Source organism: Aedes albopictus, chromosome 1 (genome assembly GCF_035046485.1).
Source record: "Aedes albopictus strain Foshan chromosome 1, AalbF5, whole genome shotgun sequence".
Taxonomy (NCBI): domain Eukaryota; kingdom Metazoa; phylum Arthropoda; class Insecta; order Diptera; family Culicidae; genus Aedes; species Aedes albopictus.
Window position 1 is genome coordinate 27,305,160 of NC_085136.1, and position 23,253 is coordinate 27,328,412.

The window sequence follows — 23,253 nt, forward strand, 5'->3', positions numbered from 1 at the left end:
AGAACTTCCCCTGGAAATTCCGGAGAACTTCCCCTGGAAATTCCGGAGCATTTCGCCTGGAAATTCCGGGGCATTTCGCCTGGAAAATCCGGAGCATTTTCTCTGGAAATTCCGGAGAATTTCCCCTGGAAATTCCGAAGAATTTCCCCTGGAAATTCCGGAGAATTTCCCCTGGAAATTCCGGAGAATTTCCCCTGGAAATTCCGGAGAATTTTCCCTGGAAATTCCGGAGAACTTCCCCTGGAAATTCCGGAGAACTTCCCCTGGAAATTCCGGAGCATTTCGCCTGGAAATTCCGGGGCATTTCGCCTGGAAAATCCGGAGCATTTTCTCTGGAAATTCCGGAGAATTTCCCCTGGAAATTCCGGAGAATTTCCCCTGGAAATTCCGGAGAATTTCCCCTGGAAATTCCGGAGAATTTCCCCTGGAAATTATGGAGAATTTCCCTGGAAATTCTGGAACATTTCGCCTGGAAATTCCGGAGAATTTCCCGTTGAAAATTCTGAAAAATTTCCCGTTGAAAATTCCGGAGAATTTCCCGTTGAAAATTCCGGAGAATTTCCCGTTGAAAATTCCGGAGAATTTCCCGTTGAAAATTCCGGAGAATTTCCCTTGGAAATTCCGGAGAATTTCCCTTGGAAATTCCGGAGAATTTCCCTTGGAAATTCCGGAGAAAATCCCTTGGATATTCCGGAGAATTTCTCTTGGAAATTCCGAAGAATTTCCCTTTGAAGTTCCGGAGAATTTCCCTTGGAAATTCCGGAGAATTTCCCTTGGAAATTCCCTTGGAAATTCCAGAGGATTTCCCTTGGAAATTCCGGAGAATTTCCCTTGATAATTTCGGAGAATTTCCCTTGGAAATTCCGAAATATTACCTTTGGAAATTCCGGAGAATTTCCCTTGGAAATTCCGGAGAATTTACCTTGGAAATTCTGGAGAATTTTCCTTGGATATTCCGGAAAATTTCCCCTGGAAATTCCGGAAAATTCCCCCTGGAAATTTCGGAGAATTTCCCCTGGAAATTCCGGAGAATTTCCTCTGGAAATTCCGGAGAATTTCCTCTGGAAATTCCGGAGAATTTCCCCTGGAAATTCCGGGGAATTCCCCTGGAAATTCTGGATAATTTTCCTTGGAAATTCCGGAGAATTTCCCTTGTAAATTCCGGAGGATTTCCCTTGGATATTCCGGTGAATTTCCCCTGGAAATTCCAGAGAATTCCTCTTGGAAATTTCAGAAAATTTCCCTTGGAAATTCCGGAGAATTTCCCTTGATAATTCCGGAGAATTTACTTTGGAAATTTTGGAGAATTTTCCTTGGATGTTCCGGAGTATTTCCCTTGGAAATTCCAGAGGATTTCCCTTGGCAATTCCGGAGAATTTCCCTTGAAAATTTCGGAGAATTTACCTTGGAAATTCCGGAGAATTTCCCTTGGAAATTTCGGAGGATTTCCCTTGGAAATTCCGGAGAATTACCCTTGAAAATTCCGGAGAATTTCCCTTGGAAATTCCGGAGAACTTCCCTTGGATATTCCGGAGAATTTCCCTTGGAAATTCCGAAGAATTGCCCTTGGAATTTCTGGAGAATTTTCCTTGGAAATTCCGGAGAATTTCCTTTGGAAATTTCTAAGAATTTTCCTTTGAAATTCCGGAGAATTTCCCTTGGAAATTCCAGAGGATTTCCCTTGAACATTCCGGAAAATTTCCCTTGGAAATTCTGGAGACTTTCCCTTGGAAGTTCCGGGGCATTTCCTTTGAAATTCCGGAGAATATCCCTTGGGAATTCCGGAGAATTTCTCTTGGAAATTCCGGAGAATTTCCCTTGAATATTCCGGAGAATTTCCCTTGGAAATTACGGAGAATTTCCCTTGGAAATTCCGGAGAATTTCCCTTGGAAATTCCGGAGAATTTCCCATGGAAATTCCGGAGGATTTCCCTTGGAAATTCCGGAGAATTACCCTTGAAAATTCCGGAGAATTTCCCTTGGAAATTCCGGAGAATTTTTCTTGGAAATTTCCCTAATTTCCCTTTGAAATTCCGGAGAATTTCCCTTGGAAATTCCGAAGAATTGCCCTTGGAATTTCTGGAGAATTTTCCTTGGAAATTCCGGAGAATTTCCTTTGGAAATTTCTAAGAATTTTCCTTTGAAATTCCGGAGAATTTCCCTTGGAAATTCCGGAGGATTTCCCTTGGACATTCCGGAAAATTTCCCTTGGAAATTCTGGAGACTTTCCCTTGGAAGTTCCGGGGCATTTCCTTTGAAATTCCGGAGAATATCCCTTGGGAATTCCGGAGAATTTCTCTTGGAAATTCCGGAGAATTTCCCTTGAATATTCCGGAGAATTTCCCTTGGAAATTCCGGAGAATTTCCCTTGGAAATTCCGGAGAATTTCCCTTGGAAATTCCGGAGAATTTCCCATGGAAATTCCGGAGGATTTCCCTTGGAAATTCCGGAGAATTACCCTTGAAAATTCCGGAGAATTTCCCTTGGAAATTCCGGAGAATTTTTCTTGGAAATTTCCCTAATTTCCCTTTGAAATTCCGGAGAATTTCCCTTGGAAATTCCGGAGAACTTCCCTTGGATATTCCGGAGAATTTCCCTTGGAAATTCTGGAGACTTTCCCTTTAAAGATCCGGGGCATTTCCTTTGAAATTCCGGAGAATATCCCTTAGAAATTCCGGAGAATTTCTCTTGGAAATTCCGGATAATTTCCCTTCAAAATTCCGGAGAATTTCCCTTGGAAATTCTGGAGAATTTCGTTTGGAAATTCCGAAGAATTTCCTTTGGAAATTCCGGAGAATTTCCTTTGGAAATTCCGGAGAATTTCCTTTGGAAATTCCGGAGAATTTCCTTTGAAAATTCCGGAGAACTTCCCTTGGATATTCCGGAGAATTTCCCTTGGAAATTCCGAAGAATTGCCCTTGGAATTTCTGGAGAATTTTCCTTGGAAATTCCGGAGAATTTCCCTTGGAAATTCTGGAGACTTTCCCTTTGAAGGTCCGGGGCATTTCCTTTGAAATTCCGGAGAATATCCCTTGGAAATTCCGGAGAATTTCTCTTGGAAATTCCGGATAATTTCCCTTCAAAATTCCGGAGAATTTCCCTTGGAAATTCCGGAGAATTTCCCTTGGAAATTCCGGAGAATTTCCTTTGGAAATTCCGGAGAATTTCCTTTGGAAATTCCGGAGAATTTCCTTTGAAAATTCCGGAGAACTTCCCTTGGATATTCCGGAGAATTTCCCTTGGAAATTCCGAAGAATTGCCCTTGGAATTTCTGGAGAATTTTCCTTGGAAATTCCGGAGAATTTCCTTTGGAAATTTCTAAGAATTTTCCTTTGAAATTCCGGAGAATTTCCCTTGGAAATTCCAGAGGATTTCCCTTGGACATTCCGGAGAATTTCCCTTGGAAATTCCGGAAAATTTCCCTTGGAAATTCTGGAGACTTTCCCTTGGAAGTTCCGGGGCATTTCCTTTGAAATTCCGGAGAATATCCCTTGGGAATTCCGGAGAATTTCTCTTGGAAATTCCGGAGAATTTCCCTTGAATATTCCGGAGAATTTCCCTTGGAAATTCCGGAGAATTTCCCTTGGAAATTCCGGAGAATTTCCCTTGGAAATTCCGGAGAATTTCCCATGGAAATTCCGGAGGATTTCCCTTGGAAATTCCGGAGAATTACCCTTGAAAATTCCGGAGAATTTCCCTTGGAAATTCCGGAGAATTTTTCTTGGAAATTTCCCTAATTTCCCTTTGAAATTCCGGAGAATTTCTCTTGGAAATTCCGGAGAACTTTCCTTGGATATTCCGGAGAATTTCCCTTGGAAATTCTGGAGACTTTCCCTTTAAAGATCCGGGGCATTTCCTTTGAAATTCCGGAGAATATCCCTTAGAAATTCCGGAGAATTTCTCTTGGAAATTCCGGATAATTTCCCTTCAAAATTCCGGAGAATTTCCCTTGGATATTCCGGAGAATTTCCCTTGGAAATTCCGAAGAATTGCCCTTGGAATTTCTGGAGAATTTTCCTTGGAAATTCCGGAGAATTTCCCTTGGAAATTCTGGAGACTTTCCCTTTGAAGGTCCGGGGCATTTCCTTTGAAATTCCGGAGAATATCCCTTGGAAATTCCGGAGAATTTCTCTTGGAAATTCCGGATAATTTCCCTTCAAAATTCCGGAGAATTTCCCTTGGAAATTCCGGAGAATTTCCCTTGGAAATTCCGGAGAATTTCCTTTGGAAATTCCGGAGAATTTCCTTTGGAAATTCCGGAGAATTTCCTTTGGAAATTCCGGAGAATTTCCTTTGAAAATTCCGGAGAACTTCCCTTGGATATTCCGGAGAATTTCCCTTGGAAATTCCGAAGAATTGCCCTTGGAATTTCTGGAGAATTTTCCTTGGAAATTCCGGAGAATTTCCTTTGGAAATTTCTAAGAATTTTCCTTTGAAATTCCGGAGAATTTCCCTTGGAAATTCCAGAGGATTTCCCTTGGACATTCCGGAGAATTTCCCTTGGAAATTCCGGAAAATTTCCCTTGGAAATTCTGGAGACTTTCCCTTGGAAGTTCCGGGGCATTTCCTTTGAAATTCCGGAGAATATCCCTTGGGAATTCCGGAGAATTTCTCTTGGAAATTCCGGAGAATTTCCCTTGAAAATTCCGGAGAATTTCCCTTGGAAATTCCGGAGAATTTCCTTTGAAAATTCCGGAGAATTTCCTTTGAAAATTCCGGAGAATTTCTCTTGGAAATTCCGGAGGATTCCCCATGGAAATTCCGGAGAATTACCCTTGAAAATTCCGGAGAATTTCCTTTGGAAATTCCGAAGAATTTCCTTTGGAAATTCCGGAGAATTTCCTTTGGAAATTCCGGACAATTTCCTTTGGAAATTCCGGAGAATTTCCCCCGGGAAATTCCGGAGAATTTCCCCCGGGAAATTCCGGAGAATTTCCCCCGGGAAATTCCGGAGAATTTCCCCCGGGAAATTCCGGAGAATTTCCCCCGGGAAATTCCGGAGAATTTCCCCCGGGAAATTCCGGAGAATTTCCCCCGGGAAATTCCGGAGAATTTCCCCCGGGAAATTCCGGAGAATTTCCCCCGGGAAATTCCGGAGAATTTCCCCCGGGAAATTCCGGAGAATTTCCTCTGGAAATTCCGGAGAATTTCCTCTGGATATTCCGGAGAATTTCCTCTGGAAATTCTGGAGAATTTCTCTTGGAAGTTCCGCAGAATTTCCCTTGGAAGTTCTGCAGAATTTCTCTTGGAAGTACTGCAGAACTTCCGGAGAATTTCCTTGATGGTCTTCGCGAAAAGGATGGAGCTGTACACGGTGTTCAATAAGTTCGGATACACCATATAACTTGAATTAATTTCACATCTGTAATTCAGATTTTCAAAGTAAATGTATTTATTGAAAGATCATATAACACTGATCAAATATAGCATATGGTTTTGAATAAAGTCTTTTTCTACTTTATTTTATAAGCCTTAGATGTATCTAATGTTTGTTAGCTCCGACACGCTGGAATAATTTTCGATAAGTTGCTCAAGCTACAGAAGTCTAAAACGTTGACTTTTGAGTTTACATCTCACTATACTAAATTAAAATAACTAAATTAATAGACAAAAGCTTCACACTGCTATTTCAATGATGATATGGTGATAAATTTGCAAGTTTAGTCAAAATGTGCTTAAATCTATGAAAAAGGCATAAGTACATTATATATAAAGCCATTTTTTTTTAATTTGCCACAATAGGGATATAATCAAGTTTTGGAAAAGATAATCATGGATTAAACTGAGATATAACGCAGCCTTGCTTTTTGACAAAACAAAAATCATTAAAACAGGTACACCGGCAATTTTAGCAATTTTAAAGATCAAAATAAAATGAGTCCGTACTTCACCCAATCTGAATCTTATAGATTATTTCGTATGGCCATAGTTGCTACCACTTATGCTGAGGACAACAACCTAATTTGATTTAACTTTACACCATTACTCAATAAAAACTTGACGAAATACAAATGACAGACGTGCGTGCCGGCCGAAAGGAACTTGAGACACATTTGCAATTATTACAAAAGGATAAAGGACAGTTTATTTCAAAACATATACTGTATTTGATCAGTATTATGTGAGCTTTCAATTAATACATTCACTTTACAAATCTGAATTACAGATGGGAAATAAATTGAGTTTTACTGTGTATCCGAACTTATTGAACACCGTGTACTGGAGAAGTACGAAGCAGCTCATCGAGGAGTGCTGCATATCGTTGTGAGCTCCGATTGCCAGCTTCGATGGGAAGGAACATAGAGAAATTGCCGAAGTTCCGAGCAATATTTAACCCTAAAAGGGATACCTTCATGGCCTCAGTTTCGTCACCTCGCTGAGTGTGTTCCATCAAAGACGAGCTCTGAAAGAAAGGCGCCTGGGGTCCAAGGCCCTGATCGGCGAAGCTTCCGGTTCGATTACGGTAAAGATGATCTAGGAGAATAATTTAACTGCAAACGTGGAAGCAACTCAAAGACGATGCGCCAAGTTAGCACAAACGAACAGTTGAATGAACTTTACGTTCATTTAACGTCAATCAATGGGTTGTTGACGTCTGTCTGACGTTGTAGTTATCGAATTTTGTTTGCTAAGTGAAACGTAATCATGTAGCATTTATCGAACGTCTACTGTAACACAAACATGGGAAGAGGTGGTGTTTGCTTCCTTACGATGTTTCTCAGAAGACGACTGGAAGTTGGTGACGCGTTTCGTTCTGAAAGCAATACACACAATATCGGCAGATCAGATCCTTTCTGACAATTCTTGCTTCCAAAGGATATTTTGGCGTACTGATCCAGTGCCCAAGAAACAGAACTAGCTGAATAGCGGTCTCTTAAACTAAAGATAGCTTAAGAGTCGTTTGTTCCACTTTTATATAGCTAAAATGTTTGTTGGCAACACTACGCCTCTTCGTGTACTGGATTTGACAATGGTGATTTCTGGGACAGTCTACGCTTCAACAAGGTGTTTGTCGCAGCAAAGTATTGGCGAAGCCTTTCGGAACCTTGGTCGGAACCGTCTTTGGAAGCAGAACAAAATAAATACATTGGAGCCTTCGTAAAAGCGTCTTTATTGAAAGAAAACGTCGGACTTCTCTCCACAGCCAAGACACAAACTGGACGATCGGTTACCTTCTGCTCAGTAATCTTCGCCTTACCTCCAACTGTAGAATCTGCGCGGTCGATTCCCTGCTGCTCCGCCAGCTTTGAGAGGTACATACATGTAGCAATTCCGCTTTATGTGTCCCGGTTTACCGCATTCAAAGCAGCGCATTCACTTTTGTCAAGCTGCTTACCGGATGTAATCCTTGACCTTGATACGGCTGCCTTCACTGCGTTCTCCTCCTGAATCCCAGACTTGTACTGACGTTTGTAGTATTCGTTTAACAGCTTTGTTTTCACCGTCTGTTCCGTAAGCTTTCCGTCGCAGCCTTCAATCATTGTCACGAAACTATCGTACGACTCTGGTAGACTGGCCATGATAAAATTGCACTTCATCTCCTCCGCAATGTCACATCCAACTTCCGCTTGTTTATCGAACAACGCATCCGTCGAAATCATATGATCCTCCACGTTGCCGCCTTCTTCCATTTCTAGTCTGCACAAACGTTTCACTAGACCGACTCTGCTGGCGGAAGACTGCCTAACCATGATACTCACGCAAAACGTTCCACGTTTCCTGGGCCATAGTAGCATTTTTGATCAGCTGCAGCTGACTTTTCTCCACAAGGTATCCTGTTGTAGCCGCTGCCGGCTCGTCCTTGTCCCCCCATGCTTCGGTTCGCCGGTTCACTGGTGGGAGGTTATCAACAATGACGCGCCATAGCCCCTCTCGGATCAATAATTGCTTCGTTCGTTGCTTCCAAAAATCATAATTTTGGAAATTCAAGCGAATCGTCGCTACTTTCAGCTCCATGTCCATTTTCAGCCACTTCACTGCCACGAACCACTAAACTGTTCCTTGAACCAATGTTCACTGTTCCTCTAGCGTATATTGTAACTCTGCCGGGCTCATAACCTGTCGGAACCTTGGTCGGAACCGTCTTTGGAAGCAGAGTAAAATACACTGGGTCCTTCGTAAAAGCGTCTTTATTGAAAGAAAACGTTATACACAGAGTGACAAAATATTGAGTCGTAGATGTCAAACAAAATTCAAATAAAAAACGGGTTACTGCGATTGCACATATTTTCAAATTCAAATTTCTTATAAACATCGCAATGCTCAAGGCCGATTCCTTCCCAATCGCAGTAAACATCATTCAAAAATATTGCTATGTCGACCACATATTCACCGGTGCTGATTCAGGATCTGAAGCTGTGAAGTGCCAGACCCATCAGCTTATTGGAATACTGAAATCCGCTGGGATCCCTGTCCATAAGTGGAGCTCCAACCCTCTAACTCTCTGTAGCTGCTACACCGCATTCTGGAAACTGATCGTGTGGAGCTGGTATATCTCTGTGATGGCTGCCAGCAAGTCATGACAACTACAGCACAGAGGAACAAGCATAACACTTAGAAGAAATTTGTTTAAAAAAACAACGTCACGAAAACGTAATCGCCCAATTCTAAATTTATTTTGCTTGGCCGGGCCATCACTAGGTGGCGGTAGTGAGCAAATGTCAAATATGAGCAAAAACGATGTCAGTGCCGCCTACTAGCGGCCAATCGACCTACTACCGGTCCTGTCCCCGGTTATCATCATCGCCAAGCATATTATGCAGGGGTTTTGATTCGCAGGAGTTCCGCTACATGACTGGTTTCAGTTTCGAACCTCTCTTCAGCAGTAGAATTCCCCGGTGTCTAGTAACGCCGAACAGACGTTGTCTCAGTGTGGGACGTTACAGCAAGTAGAAGAACACCGAAGAACTACGCCGCTGTAGAAGTACATGATTTCTCGGGACGCATCGGAACTGGCATACGAAGCTGTGGTGTATCTACGATGTATCTTCCTCGACTTGCTCTGCAAGACTTCATTTGTTATGCAGCACCCCGACTGATATCGCCTCGCGAGGACAACTGCCGCAAGCGTTGCGTACCAACGAAGATTTGGTGGACTGTGCCCAAAGTTCTTCAGTGGGCGGATTACGATGTGCCGATTCCAGCGGATCTCCCAGACGATGCCATACCGAAGATAAAATCATCATTGATCGTCGCAGCATCCGCTCCACAGTCAACCAGGATGAGTAGCCTGTCTTTTAGCTCTAGCTTTTACTTTTACTTATTGCACTGTAATACACCGAAGATTAATACATCCGTACGGGTTTCCAAAATGTCTCCCAGTTACATAAAAAGAAACATCTACTCATAAAGACGGTCGTCCAACACGTTTCTTGTTTGGTTTTCTCAACCGAAGAACTCTCCATTCACACCACTTATCCAAGACATCTTGCGGTTTCATCTACAGTACAATCAACTTATGCAGATGGTTGTTCAACACATCCCTGGGAGCATATACCACTTCAACCAGACGGTTGTCCAACGCGTCTTCCAATTTCATCAAAGGAAAAATCTACTTATTAGGTAGGATGGTCGTCCAAACATATCAGAGATTAAAGCATTCACATAATCGTCTCACACGTCTAGCGGGAACAATCAACTCATTAAGATGGTTGTCCAGCACCACGTCGCTCGGTTACCCGTCGGTTACAACCAGACGGTCGTCCAACGCAACCTTCAGTTCAATACAAATTCCAGGAGAGTTTCCCTTGGAAACAAGCTTGGAAATTACAAGAGAATTTCCCTTGAAAATGTCAGATTTCCTTGGGAAATTCCGGAGAGTTCCATTTGGAAACTCCGAAGAGTTTCCCTTGGACATGCCGGAGAGTTTGTCTTGGAAATTCTGGAGGAGTTTTCCTTGGATTTTTCCGTAGAATTTCATTTGAAATATGTCTACTTACCATTAATCTCTTCCCTACGTCTACTTACTATTATTCTGATGTTTTGCTTCACGCATCGATAATAACTCATGGCGTGCCATGATCACTTAACTACTAGATAATCACACTTCTCGCCATCTTCGCCACTAGATGTCTCCCGTCGATAACCCCTGCGCAAGTGTCACGAAAATTATCGAACCCGTTCATCACTCCGCGCACTTAGTAATTATGTAATTTCTGCTCATCGCAGCAAGGGAACGTCCATAAATTACGTCACGCCTTTAGGGGGGGAGGGGGGGTTCAGCAAAGTGTGACAACCCATACAAAAAAATTCAGAGGGTCCCATACAAAAAAGTGTGACATAGGGGGGAGGGGGGGTTGAAAATGGGCAATTTTTTGCGTGACGTAATTTATGGACGCTCCCCAAACAAACTCCCGAAGCTGCGCATCACACGATTAATCATAATTGACTCACTGCTTGCTCCCTTCTTCTCGTTTCAGACTGGCGATCGAGTGTTCGTGGGTGCCCCCGGAAGCTACTACTGGCAAGGTAATTGACACAAGTTTCTCATGACTTCCCTCGCCCTTTCTCGGATTAGGTTAGGCCCGCGTGCATTGCGTGTGCGCCATCTGTCGTGTGAAACTTTGTCATAGCCGCGCACGCAGCTTGCTGCGATTGACAAACCGGCTGTCACCGAACTGAGACAGATGCCCTGCGCATTTTTCGATTGGAAGGGGCAGGTCACTCTCTTTTCATTCATTCATTTGCTGCCTCTCGTCGTAACTAATCGACGAGGGCCGCCAATCTCCGTCCGATTGGAATTGAAGAACAAATTATACCCTCGGGGAATTGACCCGTTTGAACCCCTTTTCTTACCCGTTACGCTGTGGTAAAGCACGACTGCTCAAAGATGAGTTTGATTGAACAGTAGTTACTCTGCTCCTTAGTGTTTTTTGATGTAGTATGCAGCTTTGTGTAGTAGTCCGTTGCATTCCATCGGATAAGAGCCGCAAATAGGAGGTTTGCAGTGAATTTGAACCTGCTCATTTTCCCCTTTTGATTGACTCCCAAGATTAATCATCCTCAATTACCTGATTAGCAACCATATGCGTGCTCATTTGACGCGTACAGTTTCCTCATTCCTTGATTTGAAATTCCGATCTCAAAATTGGTAAGTATTTGCTCTTGCAGTGAGGATTTGAGTGGATAACGATGCGCTGAGTGTAGTAGTGTTACGCGCGCTCTTTCGTAGATCTTAGTAGGCAGTGAGATTTTTGTCACTAAAAGAACCCCCAAAAGTCGGCGTCGCAGTAAGCGATGGTCGACCGAAGCTGTCATATTTTACACTCCCAATTAGAACTAAGGCTTTCCCTGCAAAAATGAACTACACTCTCCAAGAACCACACTAGAATACCCGCTGAATTACACGAACACCTCCACGATACACAACAATGCCAGCAAGTGTTATCACCGATATTTTTTGTTTTCTTCTTTTGTTTTCTATGTCATTCCCCTGCCCACACCTGTGTTGTGCACGTGCTCGCAAAATACCAAAACAACCAACCAACCAACCATCACCATCGCCAAAACAAACCAAATATCCCGCCACGAACCAAACCAAATCTTAATCAATTTCAGGACAAGTGTATTCCATTAATACCGACGCTGTGTTCCCCTATAAACCCCCGCGATATGGTCAGTTTGGCGAAGGAGGTAACCTATCGAAACCAGATTCTCAAACAGTTACTATTTGCAGACAAACCACATATGATGCAAATATACATTGCCTTTTCCTAACCATTCCATTCTAAAACAGTCAAACTTCAATGTGTCCACCCCTTGGATCTCATCCCATTTTCATATGAAAAAGTAAATAAAACGCGATTAAAACCACATGACAGCTGGGAATCGTGCCGCTTCAAATCCGCATCATACTTCAAACTCGTCACGCGTCAATCATGTAAACAGAGCCTAAACTCTCAACATGTGTCGCTCTTTTTCCTCATTTAACCCCATTTCATCACAGTTGGCCATGACCGAGAACAACCAGAAGCCAATTCGTAATGCTGACCATTTCTCTCAAGAGACTCTCACCTCTGGCTCTCATCATCTCATTAGTTACCCATTCGCACCACTACACCCGAAAACTAATGTACACATTGCAGGAATATCATTCAAGTGGAAAATTTTGTTGTTTTTTTCACTCAATAATGCAAGGTGTACATCGTTTTTTTACAGTGCATAACAGTTGTCATTCTACCAACCATTCGATGACCTGTGTTGGCTATAAATATATGTTGTCGTTCTAATTCTGCTTTAGATTAAGCCTCTTGTGTTAAAACAACCATTCTTCATTACAGCTGAAAACCAAACCTAAGGAAATTCTCCGGAATTTCTTAGGGAAATTCTTCGGAATTTCTAGGGGAAACTCTAAGGAGTTTCCGAGAGAAATTCTCTGGAATTTTTAGGGGAAATTCTCAAGAATTTTCGAGAAAATTTCTCTGGAATTTTCTAGGCAAATTCTCCGGAAGTTCGTGGATAAGTTCTCAGAAATTTTCAGAGGAAATTCTCAAGAATTATCTGGGGAAAGACTCCGGAATTTCTCATTAATCATATGTAGAAATTCTCAGGAATTTCCTGAGGAAATCTCAGAAATTTCCTGAGGAAAATCTCAGAAATTTTCTGAGGAAATACTCAGGAATTTCCAATGGAAATCCTTTAAAATTTCCTGCGGATATTCTCAAGAATTTCCTGTGTGAGTTCTCATAAATTTCCTGTGTAAATTCTCAGGAATTTTGTAGGCCTATTCTAAGGAATTAACGAATTTCCAGGCTTTTTCTTTGGGCAAATAATAGGATTTTCCGTGGGAAAATTACATGGAATTTCCTGGGGAAAACCTCCGGAATTTTCAAGGATTTTTTTTCTGAATCTCCAATGGAACTTCTCTCGGAAATTCTGGATAATTTCCCCAAGAAATTCCAGAGAATTTTCCCTGAAAAATCCGTAGAATTTACCCAGAAAATTCCGGGAAATTTACCTTGGAGTTTCCAGAGAATTTCCCTTGGAAATTCCAGAGAATTTCCTTTGGAAATTCCAAAGAATTTCCCTTTGAAATTCCGAAGAATTTCCTTCGTAAATTCCGGAGAATTTCCCTTGGAAATCCCGGAGAATTTTCCTCGGAAATCTCAGAGAATTTCCCTCGGAGCCTCTGACGAATTTCCCTTGGAAATTCCGAAAAAATTTCCCCTGGAAATTCCGGAGAATTTTCCCTGCAATTTCCGGAGAATTCCCCCTGGAGATTCCGGAGAATTTCCCCTGTAAATAACGGAGAATTTCCCTTTTGTAAATTTCGGAAATTTTACCTTGGGAAATTCTCTGGAATTTTCAAGGGAAATTCTCCGGTATTTCCAAAGGAATTTCCAAGGGAAATTTTCAGGAATTTCCAAGGGAAATTCTCTGGAATTTCCAAGGGAAATTCTCTGGAATTTCCAAGGGAAATTCTCTGGAATTTCCAAGGGAAATTCTCTGGAATTTCCAAGGGAAATTCTCTGGAATTTCCAAGGGAAATTCTCTGGAATTTCCAAGGGAAATTCTCTGGAATTTCCAAGGGAAATTCTCTGGAATTTCCAAGGGAAATTCTCTGGAATTTCCAAGGGAAATTCTCTGGAATTTCCAAGGGAAATTCTCTGGAATTTCCAAGGGAAATTCTCTGGAATTTCCAAGGGAAATTCTCTGGAATTTCCAAGGGAAATTCTCTGGAATTTCCAAGGGAAATTCTCTGGAATTTCCAAGGGAAATTCTCTGGAATTTCCAAGGGAAATTCTCTGGAATTTCCAAGGGAAATTCTCTGGAGTTTCCAAGGGAAATTCTCTGGAATTTCCAAGGGAAATTCTCCGGAATTTCCAAGGGAAATTCTCCGGAATTTCCAAGGGAAATTCTCCGGAATTTCCAAGGGAAATTCTCCGGAATTTCCAAGGGAAATTCTCCGGAATTTCCAAGGGAAATTCTCCGGAATTTCCAAGGGAAATTCTCCGGAATTTCCAAGGGAAATTCTCCGGAATTTCCAAGGGAAATTCTCCGGAATTTCCAAGGGAAATTCTCCGGAATTTCCAAGGGAAATTCTCCGGAATTTCCAAGGGAAATTCTCCGGAATTTCCAAGGGAAATTCTCCGGAATTTCCAAGGGAAATTCTCCGGAATTTCCAAGGGAAATTCTCCGGAATTTCCAAGGGAAATTCTCCGGAATTTCCAAGGGAAATTCTCCGGAATTTCCAAGGGAAATTCTCCGGAATTTCCAAGGGAAATTCTCCGGAATTTCCAAGGGAAATTCTCCGGAATTTCCAAGGGAAATTCTCCGGAATTTCCAAGGGAAATTCTCCGGAATTTCCAAGGAAAATTCTCCGGAATTTCCAAGGGAAATTCTCCGGAATTTCCAAGGGAAATTCTCCGGAATTTCCAAGGGAAATTCTCCGGAATTTCCAAGGGAAATTCTCCGGAATTTCCAAGGGAAATTCTCCGGAATTTCCAAGGGAAATTCTCCGGAATTTCCAAGGGAAATTCTCCGGAATTTCCAAGGGAAATTCTCTGGAATTTCCAAGGGAAATTCTCCGGAATTTCCAAGGGAAATTCTCCGGAATTTCCAAGGGAAATTCTCCGGAATTTCCAAGGGAAATTCTCCGGAATTTCCAGGGGAAATTCTCCGGAATTTCCAGGGGAAATTCTCCGGAATTTCCAGGGGAAATTCTCCGGAATTTCCAGGGGAAATTCTCCGGAATTTCCAGGGGAAATTCTCCGGAATTTCCAGGGGAAATTCTCCGGAATTTCCAGGGAAAATTCTCCGGAATTTCCAAGGGAAATTCTCCGGAATTTCCAAGGGAAATTCTCCGGAATTTCCAAGGGAAATTCTCCGGAATTTCCAAGGGAAATTCTCCGGAATTTCCAAGGGAAATTTTCCGGAATTTCCAGGGGAAATTCTCCGGAATTTCCAAGGGAAATTCTCCGGAATTTCCAAGGGAAATTCTCCGGAATTTCCAAGGGAAATTCTCCGGAATTTCCAAGGGAAATTCTCCGGAATTTCCAAGGGAAATTCTCCGGAATTTCCAAGGGAAATTCTCCGGAATTTCCAAGGAAAATTCTCCGGAATTTCCAAGGGAAATTCTCCGGAATTTCCAAGGGAAATTCTCCGGAATTTCCAAGGGAAATTCTCCGGAATTTCCAAGGGAAATTCTCCGGAATTTCCAAGGGAAATTCTCCGGAATTTCCAAGGGAAATTCTCCGGAATTTCCAAGGGAAATTCTCCGGAATTTCCAAGGGAAATTCTCCGGAATTTCCAAGGGAAATTCTCCGGAATTTCCAAGGGAAATTCTCCGGAATTTCCAAGGGAAATTCTCCGGAATTTCCAAGGGAAATTCTCCGGAATTTCCAAGGGAAATTCTCCGGAATTTCCAAGGGAAATTCTCCGGAATTTCCAGGGGAAATTCTCCGGAATTTCCAGGGGAAATTCTCCGGAATTTCCAGGGGAAATTCTCCGGAATTTCCAGGGGAAATTCTCCGGAATTTCCAGGGGAAATTCTCCGGAATTTCCAGGGGAAATTCTCCGGAATTTCCAGGGGAAATTCTCCGGAATTTCCAGGGAAAATTCTCCGGAATTTCCAGGGAAAATTCTCCGGAATTTCCAGGGAAAATTCTCCGGAATTTCCAGGGGAAATTCTCCGGAATTTCCAGGGGAAATTCTCCGGAATTTCCAGGGGAAATTCTCCGGAATTTCCAGGGAAAATTCTCCGGAATTTCCAGGGAAAATTCTCCGGAATTTCCAGGGGAAATTCTCCGGAATTTCCAGGGGAAATTCTCTGGAGTTTCCAAGGGAAATTCTCCGGAATTTCCAAGGGAAATTCTCCGGAATTTCCAAGGGAAATTCTCCGGAATTTCCAAGGGAAATTCTCCGGAATTTCCAAGGGAAATTCTCCGGAATTTCCAAGGGAAATTCTCCGGAATTTCCAAGGGAAATTCTCCGGAATTTCCAAGGGAAATTTTCCGGAATTTCCAGGGGAAATTCTCCGGAATTTTTCAGGGGAAATTCTCCGGAATTTTTCAGGGGAAATTCTCCGGAATTTCCAGGGAAAATTCTCCGGAATTTCCAGGGGAAATTCTCCGGAATTTCCAGGGGAAATTCTCCGGAATTTCCAGGGGAAATTCTCCGGAATTTCCAGGGGAAATTCTCCGGAATTTCCAGGGGAAATTCTCCGGAATTTCCAGGGGAAATTCTCCGGAATTTCCAGGGGAAATTCTCCGGAATTTCCAGAGGAATTTCTCCGGAATTTCCAGGGGAAATTCTCCGGAATTTCCAGGAGAAATTCTCTGGAATTTCCAAGGGAAATTCTCTGGAATTTCCAAAGGAAATTCTCTGGAATTTCCAAAGGAAATTCTCTGGAATTTCCAAGGGAAATTCTCTGGAATTTCCAAGGGAAATTCTCTGGAATTTCCAAGGGAAATTCTCTGGAATTTCCAAGGAAAATTCTCTGGAATTTCCAAGGGAAATTCTCTGGAATTTCCAATGGAAATTCTCTGGAATTTCCAATGGAAATTCTCTGGAATTTCCAATGGAAATTCTCTGGAATTTCCAATGGAAATTCTCTGGAATTTCCAATGGAAATTCTCTGGAATTTCCAAGGGAAATTCTCTGGAATTTCCAAGGGAAATTCTCTGGAATTTCCAAGGGAAATTCTCTGGAATTTCCAAGGGAAATTCTCTGGAATTTCCAAGGGAAATTCTCTGGAATTTCCAAGGGAAATTCTCTGGAATTTCCAAGGGAAATTCTCTGGAATTTCCAAGGGTAATTCTCTAGAATTTCCAAGGGAAATTCTCTGGAATTTCCAAGGGAAATTCCCTGGAATTTCCAAGGGAAATTCCCTGGAATTTCCAAGGGAAATTCTCTGGAATTTCCAAGGGAAATTCTCTGGAATTTCCAAGGGAAATTCTCTGGAATTTCCAAGGGAAATTCTCTGGAATTTCCAAGGGAAATTCTCTGGAATTTCCAAGGGAAATTCTCTGGAATTTCCAAGGGAAATTCTCTGGAATTTCCAAGGGAAATTCTCTGGAATTTCCAAGGGAAATTCTCTGGAATTTCCAAGGGATATTCTCTGGAATTTCCAAGGGAAATTCTCTGGAATTTCCAAGGGAAATTCTCTGGAATTTCCAAGGGAAATTCTCTGGAATTTCCCCTGGAAATTCTCTGGAATTTCCCCTGGAAATTCTCTGGAATTTCCCCTGGAAATTCTCTGGAATTTCCCCTGGAAATTCTCTGGAATTTCCAAGGGAAATTCTCTGGAATTTCCAAGGGAAATTCTCTGGAATTTCCAAGGGAAATTCTCTGGAATTTCCAAGGGAAATTCTCTGGAACTTCCAATGGAAATTCTCTGGAATTTCCAAGGGAAATTCTCTGGAATTTCCAAGGGAAATTCTCTGGGATTTTCAAGGGAAATTCTTTGGCATTTCCAAGGGAAATTGTTCGGAATTTCCGGGGGAAATTCTTCGGAATTTCCGGGGAAATTCTTCGGAATTTCCGGGGAAATTCTTCGGAATTTCCGGGGGAAATTTTTCGGAATTTCCGGGGGAAATTTTTCGGAATTTCCGGGGGAGATTCCTCGGAATTTCCGGGGGAAATTCTTCGGAATTTCCGGGGGAAATTTTTTGGAATTTCCGGGGAAATTTTTCGGAATTTCCAAGGCAAATTCTCCGGAATTTCCAAGGGAAATTCTCCGTAATTTCCAAGGGAAATTCTCCGGAATTTCCAAGGGAAATTCTCCGGAATATCCAAGGGAAATTCTCCGGAATTTTCGAGGGAAATTCTCCGGAATTTCCAAGGGAAATTCTCCGGAATTTCCAGGGGAAATTCTCCGGAATTTCCAGGGGAAATTCTCCGGAATTTCCAGGGGAAATTCTCCGGAATTTCCAGGGGAAATTCTCCGGAATTTCCAGGGGAAATTCTCCGGAATTTCCAGGGGAAATTCTCCGGAATTTCCAGGGGGAAACATAAGAAAGAAGTAAATCCTTCTATTAATTTATTTAATACTAAAAATTATTCATTAAAATAATAGAGACAAGATAAAAATTTTTAAACCAATAAAAAAAAATAAATAATTTAAAGATATAGGTAAAAATCTCTTTCAAGCTAAATATATTAATTTATCATAACGAAACCGAGGCAAAGTCCCCCGTACTCAAATAAATAAAAAAGAAATTATAGTTAATTTTAAAAAAAATATAATTCTATAAATATCTCTACCTAAAAAAATTACTCTAAATAATATTCTTATAAATAAAATTCTTGAATATTCTGCTAAAAAAATTAAAGCAAATCCTCCTCTTCTATATTCTACATTAAATCCAGAAACTAATTCAGATTCTCCTTCAGCAAAATCAAAAGGAGTTCGATTAGTCTCAGCTAAACATGAAGCAAATCAAACTAATCTTAAAGGAAAACAAAAAATAATAAATCATATAAATTTTTGATATAAATAAAAATTTAAAAAATTATAATTCCCGATTAAAAAAATAAATCTTAATAAAATTAATGCTAAACTTACTTCATAAGAAATAGTTTGAGCTACTGCTCGTAAACCCCCTAATAAAGCATAATTTGAATTTGAAGATCATCCAGCAACTATTACAGTATAAACCCCTAAACTTGTAATACATAAAAAAATAAAACACCTAAATTAAAAGAATATAATTTAATTAAATAAGGTATTCTCATTCAAATTAATAATGATAAAAATAAAGAAAAAATAGGAGAAAAATAATAAAAAATATAATTTGACAATAAAGGATAAGTTTGTTCCTTAGTAAATAACTTCACAGCATCACTAAAAGGCTGCAATAACCCTATAAAACCTACTTTATTAGGCCCCTTACGAATTTGAATATATCCTAAAACCTTACGTTCTAATAAAGTCAAAAAAGCTACTCCTACTATTACACAAACTACTAATAATAAACTTCCAATTAATGATAATAAATAATCTATAAAAAACAATACTATTTATAATTAATTAAATTATATAAATAAATTCTAAATTTACTGCACTAATCTGCCAAAATAGTTTTATTAAATATTAATATAATTCATAAATTTAAAATTTATATTTTTTATATTAGGTCCTTTCGTACTATAATATAATAATTTATTAAAGATAGAAACCAACCTGGCTTACGCCGGTTTGAACTCAGATCATGTAAGAATTCAAAGGTCGAACAGACCTAAACTTTAAACTTCTACACCTAAAAATAATTCTTAATCCAACATCGAGGTCGCAATCTTTTTTGTCGATAAGAACTCTAAAAAAAAATTACGCTGTTATCCCTAAGGTAACTTAATTTTTTAATCAATAAAATTGGATCAAATATACATATATTAATGTAAACAAATAATAAAAGTTAATTAAATTTTAATACCACCCCAGTAAAATTTTTTATAAAACTATAAATTTAATTATTCTTTTTAACTTATAATTAAAAAAAATAAAGATCTATAGGGTCTTCTCGTCTTTTAATTATATTTTAACTTTTTAATTAAAAAATAAAATTCTATAAAAATTTAAAAAAGACAGTATATATCTCATTCAACCATTCATACAAGCCTTCAATTAAAAGACTACTGATTATGCTACCTTCGCACAGTCAAAATACTGCGGCCCTTTAATATCTATCAGTGGGCAGGTTAGACTTTAAATTAAATACAAAAAGACATGTTTTTGATAAACAGGTGAATATATAATTTGCCGAATTCCTTATTTAAACCTCTCAATTTAAATAATTTATATAAATTAAATATACTAATTTTACCATAATTTATAAATCATTAATATTAAAATTTATATTTTAATAAATAATTTAATTTTATAATAAATAATAAAAAATTTAAAATAAATTATAACAAATTTATTAATGATAACTATTTTTAAGCTTACATTTATTAAATACTTTTTTAAAATTTAAAAATTTATTTTAAAGCTAATCCCTTAAAATATTAATTTTATAAATTAAAAATATTAAATAAATAATACTTTTAATTTATAAATCTAAATTAAATTTATTTCTTAAAAAACTAGATATATTTTAAAACGATTAACATTTCATTTCTAATTATATATTAAAAATAATTATTCCACAATAACTTTTATATATAATTAAATCTTTAAAATTCGAGAAAAATTACTATAATAATTAATTAATTAATAAACCCTGATACACAAGGTACAATAAATTAAATTTTCTTTTAAAATAAAAATTTTTCAAATTATTTCAATCTTCTTTTACAATACAAATAAACTATTATTAAAATTATTATTTCTTTAAAAAATACTAAAACTATATTGAATTAAAATTATTTTTATTAAATATAATACTTAAATAAATAAAATTAATAAATAAAATTTAATCAATTTAAATTGATTTGCACAAATTTCTTTTCAATGTAAATGAAATACTTTACTAATTAAGCTTTAAATTGTCTTTCTAGATACACTTTCCAGTACATCTACTATGTTACAACTTATCTTATTTTAAAAATAAGAACGATGGGCGATATGTACATGTTTTAGAGCTAAAATCATATAAATAATCTCTTTTATATTACTATTAAATCCACCTTCAAATCTTTATTTCAAAAAATTATCCATTTAAATAAAATTATTGTAATCCATTTCTACTTAAATATAAACTGCACCTTGACCTGACATTTTATTAAATTAAATTTTTAGAAAATTTTTATCTTATAACATATTCTGATGACGGCGATATACAAATTAAACAAATTTAAGTAAGGTTCAATGTGAATTATCAATTACAGAACAGATTCCTCTAAATAGACTAAAACACCGCCAAATTTTTTAAATTTTAAGAATATAACTAATACTACTTTAGCATTTAAATATTTATTTTTAATAATAGGGTATCTAATCCTAGTTTATTATAAAAAGTTTATAGCTTAAATTATTTTTAATAATAATAAATAAATAAATTTAAAAATTTCACCTAATAAATTTAAATTTATATTATAAATTTAATCATTTAACTAATACTAAAAATTTTTATTTGTATTATTTGTATAACCGCGGTAGCTGGCACAAATTTTACCAATACTATATATTATTACTAATACAAAATTTCTTTTTTAATTAATATTAATTACTGCGAATAAATATTTATAAATTTAATTTTTTAAAAATTAATTTAATTCATACAAAAATTTACATGTAAAATAAAATAATAACAAAAATATTAACTAAAATAAAATAATAATTTTATAAATTAAAATAATAATTTAAAATTTTATAATTTATTAATAAATATTATTATATTTTGTAAAATATACACATACTATTAAATCAATTATAAATAATTTAATAATAATTATAATTAGTTCATTTCTTCCTAGAAGCATCAAACTTATTAAAATAACCCCTTAATTTATTTTAATATTTTAATACTTTAATAATTTATTTATATATAAATAATTATTTTATAATTTATTAATAAATATTATTATATTTTGTAAAATATACACATACTATTAAATCAATTATAAATAATTTAATAATAATTATAATTAGTTCATTTCTTCCTAGAAGCATCAAACTTATTAAAATAACCCCTTAATTTATTTTAATATTTTAATACTTTAATAATTTATTTATATATAAATAATTATTTTATAATTTATTAATAAATATTATTATATTTTGTAAAATATACACATACTATTAAATCAATTATAAATAATTTAATAATAATTATAATTAGTTCATTTCTTCCTAGAAGCATCAAACTTATTAAAATAACCCCTTAATTTATTTTAATATTTTAATACTTTAATAATTTATTTATATATAAATAATTATTTTATAATTTATTAATAAATATTATTATATTTTGTAAAATATACACATACTATTAAATCAATTATAAATAATTTAATAATAATTATAATTAGTTCATTTCTTCCTAGAAGCATCAAAATTATTAAAATAACCCCTTAATTTATTTTAATATTTTAATACTTTAATAATTTATTTATATATAAATAATTATTTTATAATTTATTAATAAATATTATTATATTTTGTAAAATATACACATACTATTAAATCAATTATAAATAATTTAATAATAATTATAATTAGTTCATTTCTTCCTAGAAGCATCAAACTTATTAAAATAACCCCTTAATTTATTTTAATATTTTAATACTTTAATAATTTATTTATATATAAATAATTATTTTATAATTTATTAATAAATATTATTATATTTTGTAAAATATACACATACTATTAAATCAATTATAAATAATTTAATAATAATTATAATTAGTTCATTTCTTCCTAGAAGCATCAAACTTATTAAAATAACCCCTTAATTTATTTTAATATTTTAATACTTTAATAATTTATTTATATATAAATAATTATTTTATAATTTATTAATAAATATTATTATATTTTGTAAAATATACACATATTATTAAATCAATTATAAATAATTTAATAATAATTACAATTAGTTCAATCCCAAATAAATAATTTATTTATATTATATTAATTATTTTATATTTTGTTAATTTATTTTTAATTAAATAATTTAATTTTACTTCTTATTTTTTTTTTTTTTTTTTTTATATATAAAATTTTAAATTAAATAAATTTATTTAATTAATTTATTTATATATATATAAATAATTTATATTTAATATATATATATATATATATATATATTTATATATATATATATAAATAATTTATATTTAATATATATATATATATATAAATAATAATTATTAATAAATTATTTATTATAATATATTATATATATATAATAAATTTATTATATATATATATATATATTATATTTAATTAATTATAGTCATAATTAATTAATAATTTATATAAATCCATTCTATATTATTATAAATTTATTATATATTAAGTTATTTTTTTTTTTTCTTCATTTAGGACCCATAGGCTTATAAATACTTCACTGTTATTTATGTTTAACCATAATTATGTTTGATTTTGATATATTATATATATTTAATATAAATATTTAATTATTAATATAAATATATATATTATTAAATATATTATATTTATATAAATAATTTATATTTAATATATATATATATATATATATATATATATATATATATATATATATATATATATATATATAAATAATTTATATTTAATATATATATATATATATATATATATAAATAATAATTATTAATAAATTATTTATTATAATATATTATATATATATATTATAAATTTATTATATA

General features: G+C 36.0%; 1 protein-coding gene across 11 annotated transcripts in view; it reads left to right on the top strand.

Moving 5' to 3' along the window:
- LOC109428417 (integrin alpha-PS2) overlaps positions 1-23,253 on the top strand; it is a 242,324-nt gene that overhangs the window by 203,207 nt on the left and 15,864 nt on the right. For 10 of the 11 annotated variants that reach the window (XM_029855629.2, XM_019704152.3, XM_019704150.3 and 7 more), the window contains 2 exons: positions 10,419-10,467; positions 11,557-11,631. In XM_029855629.2, coding sequence (XP_029711489.2) covers positions 10,419-10,467; positions 11,557-11,631 — 124 coding nt within the window. The remainder of the gene's footprint in view (positions 1-10,418; positions 10,468-11,556; positions 11,632-23,253) is intronic. The other variant, XM_062844257.1, reaches the window with a different exon arrangement.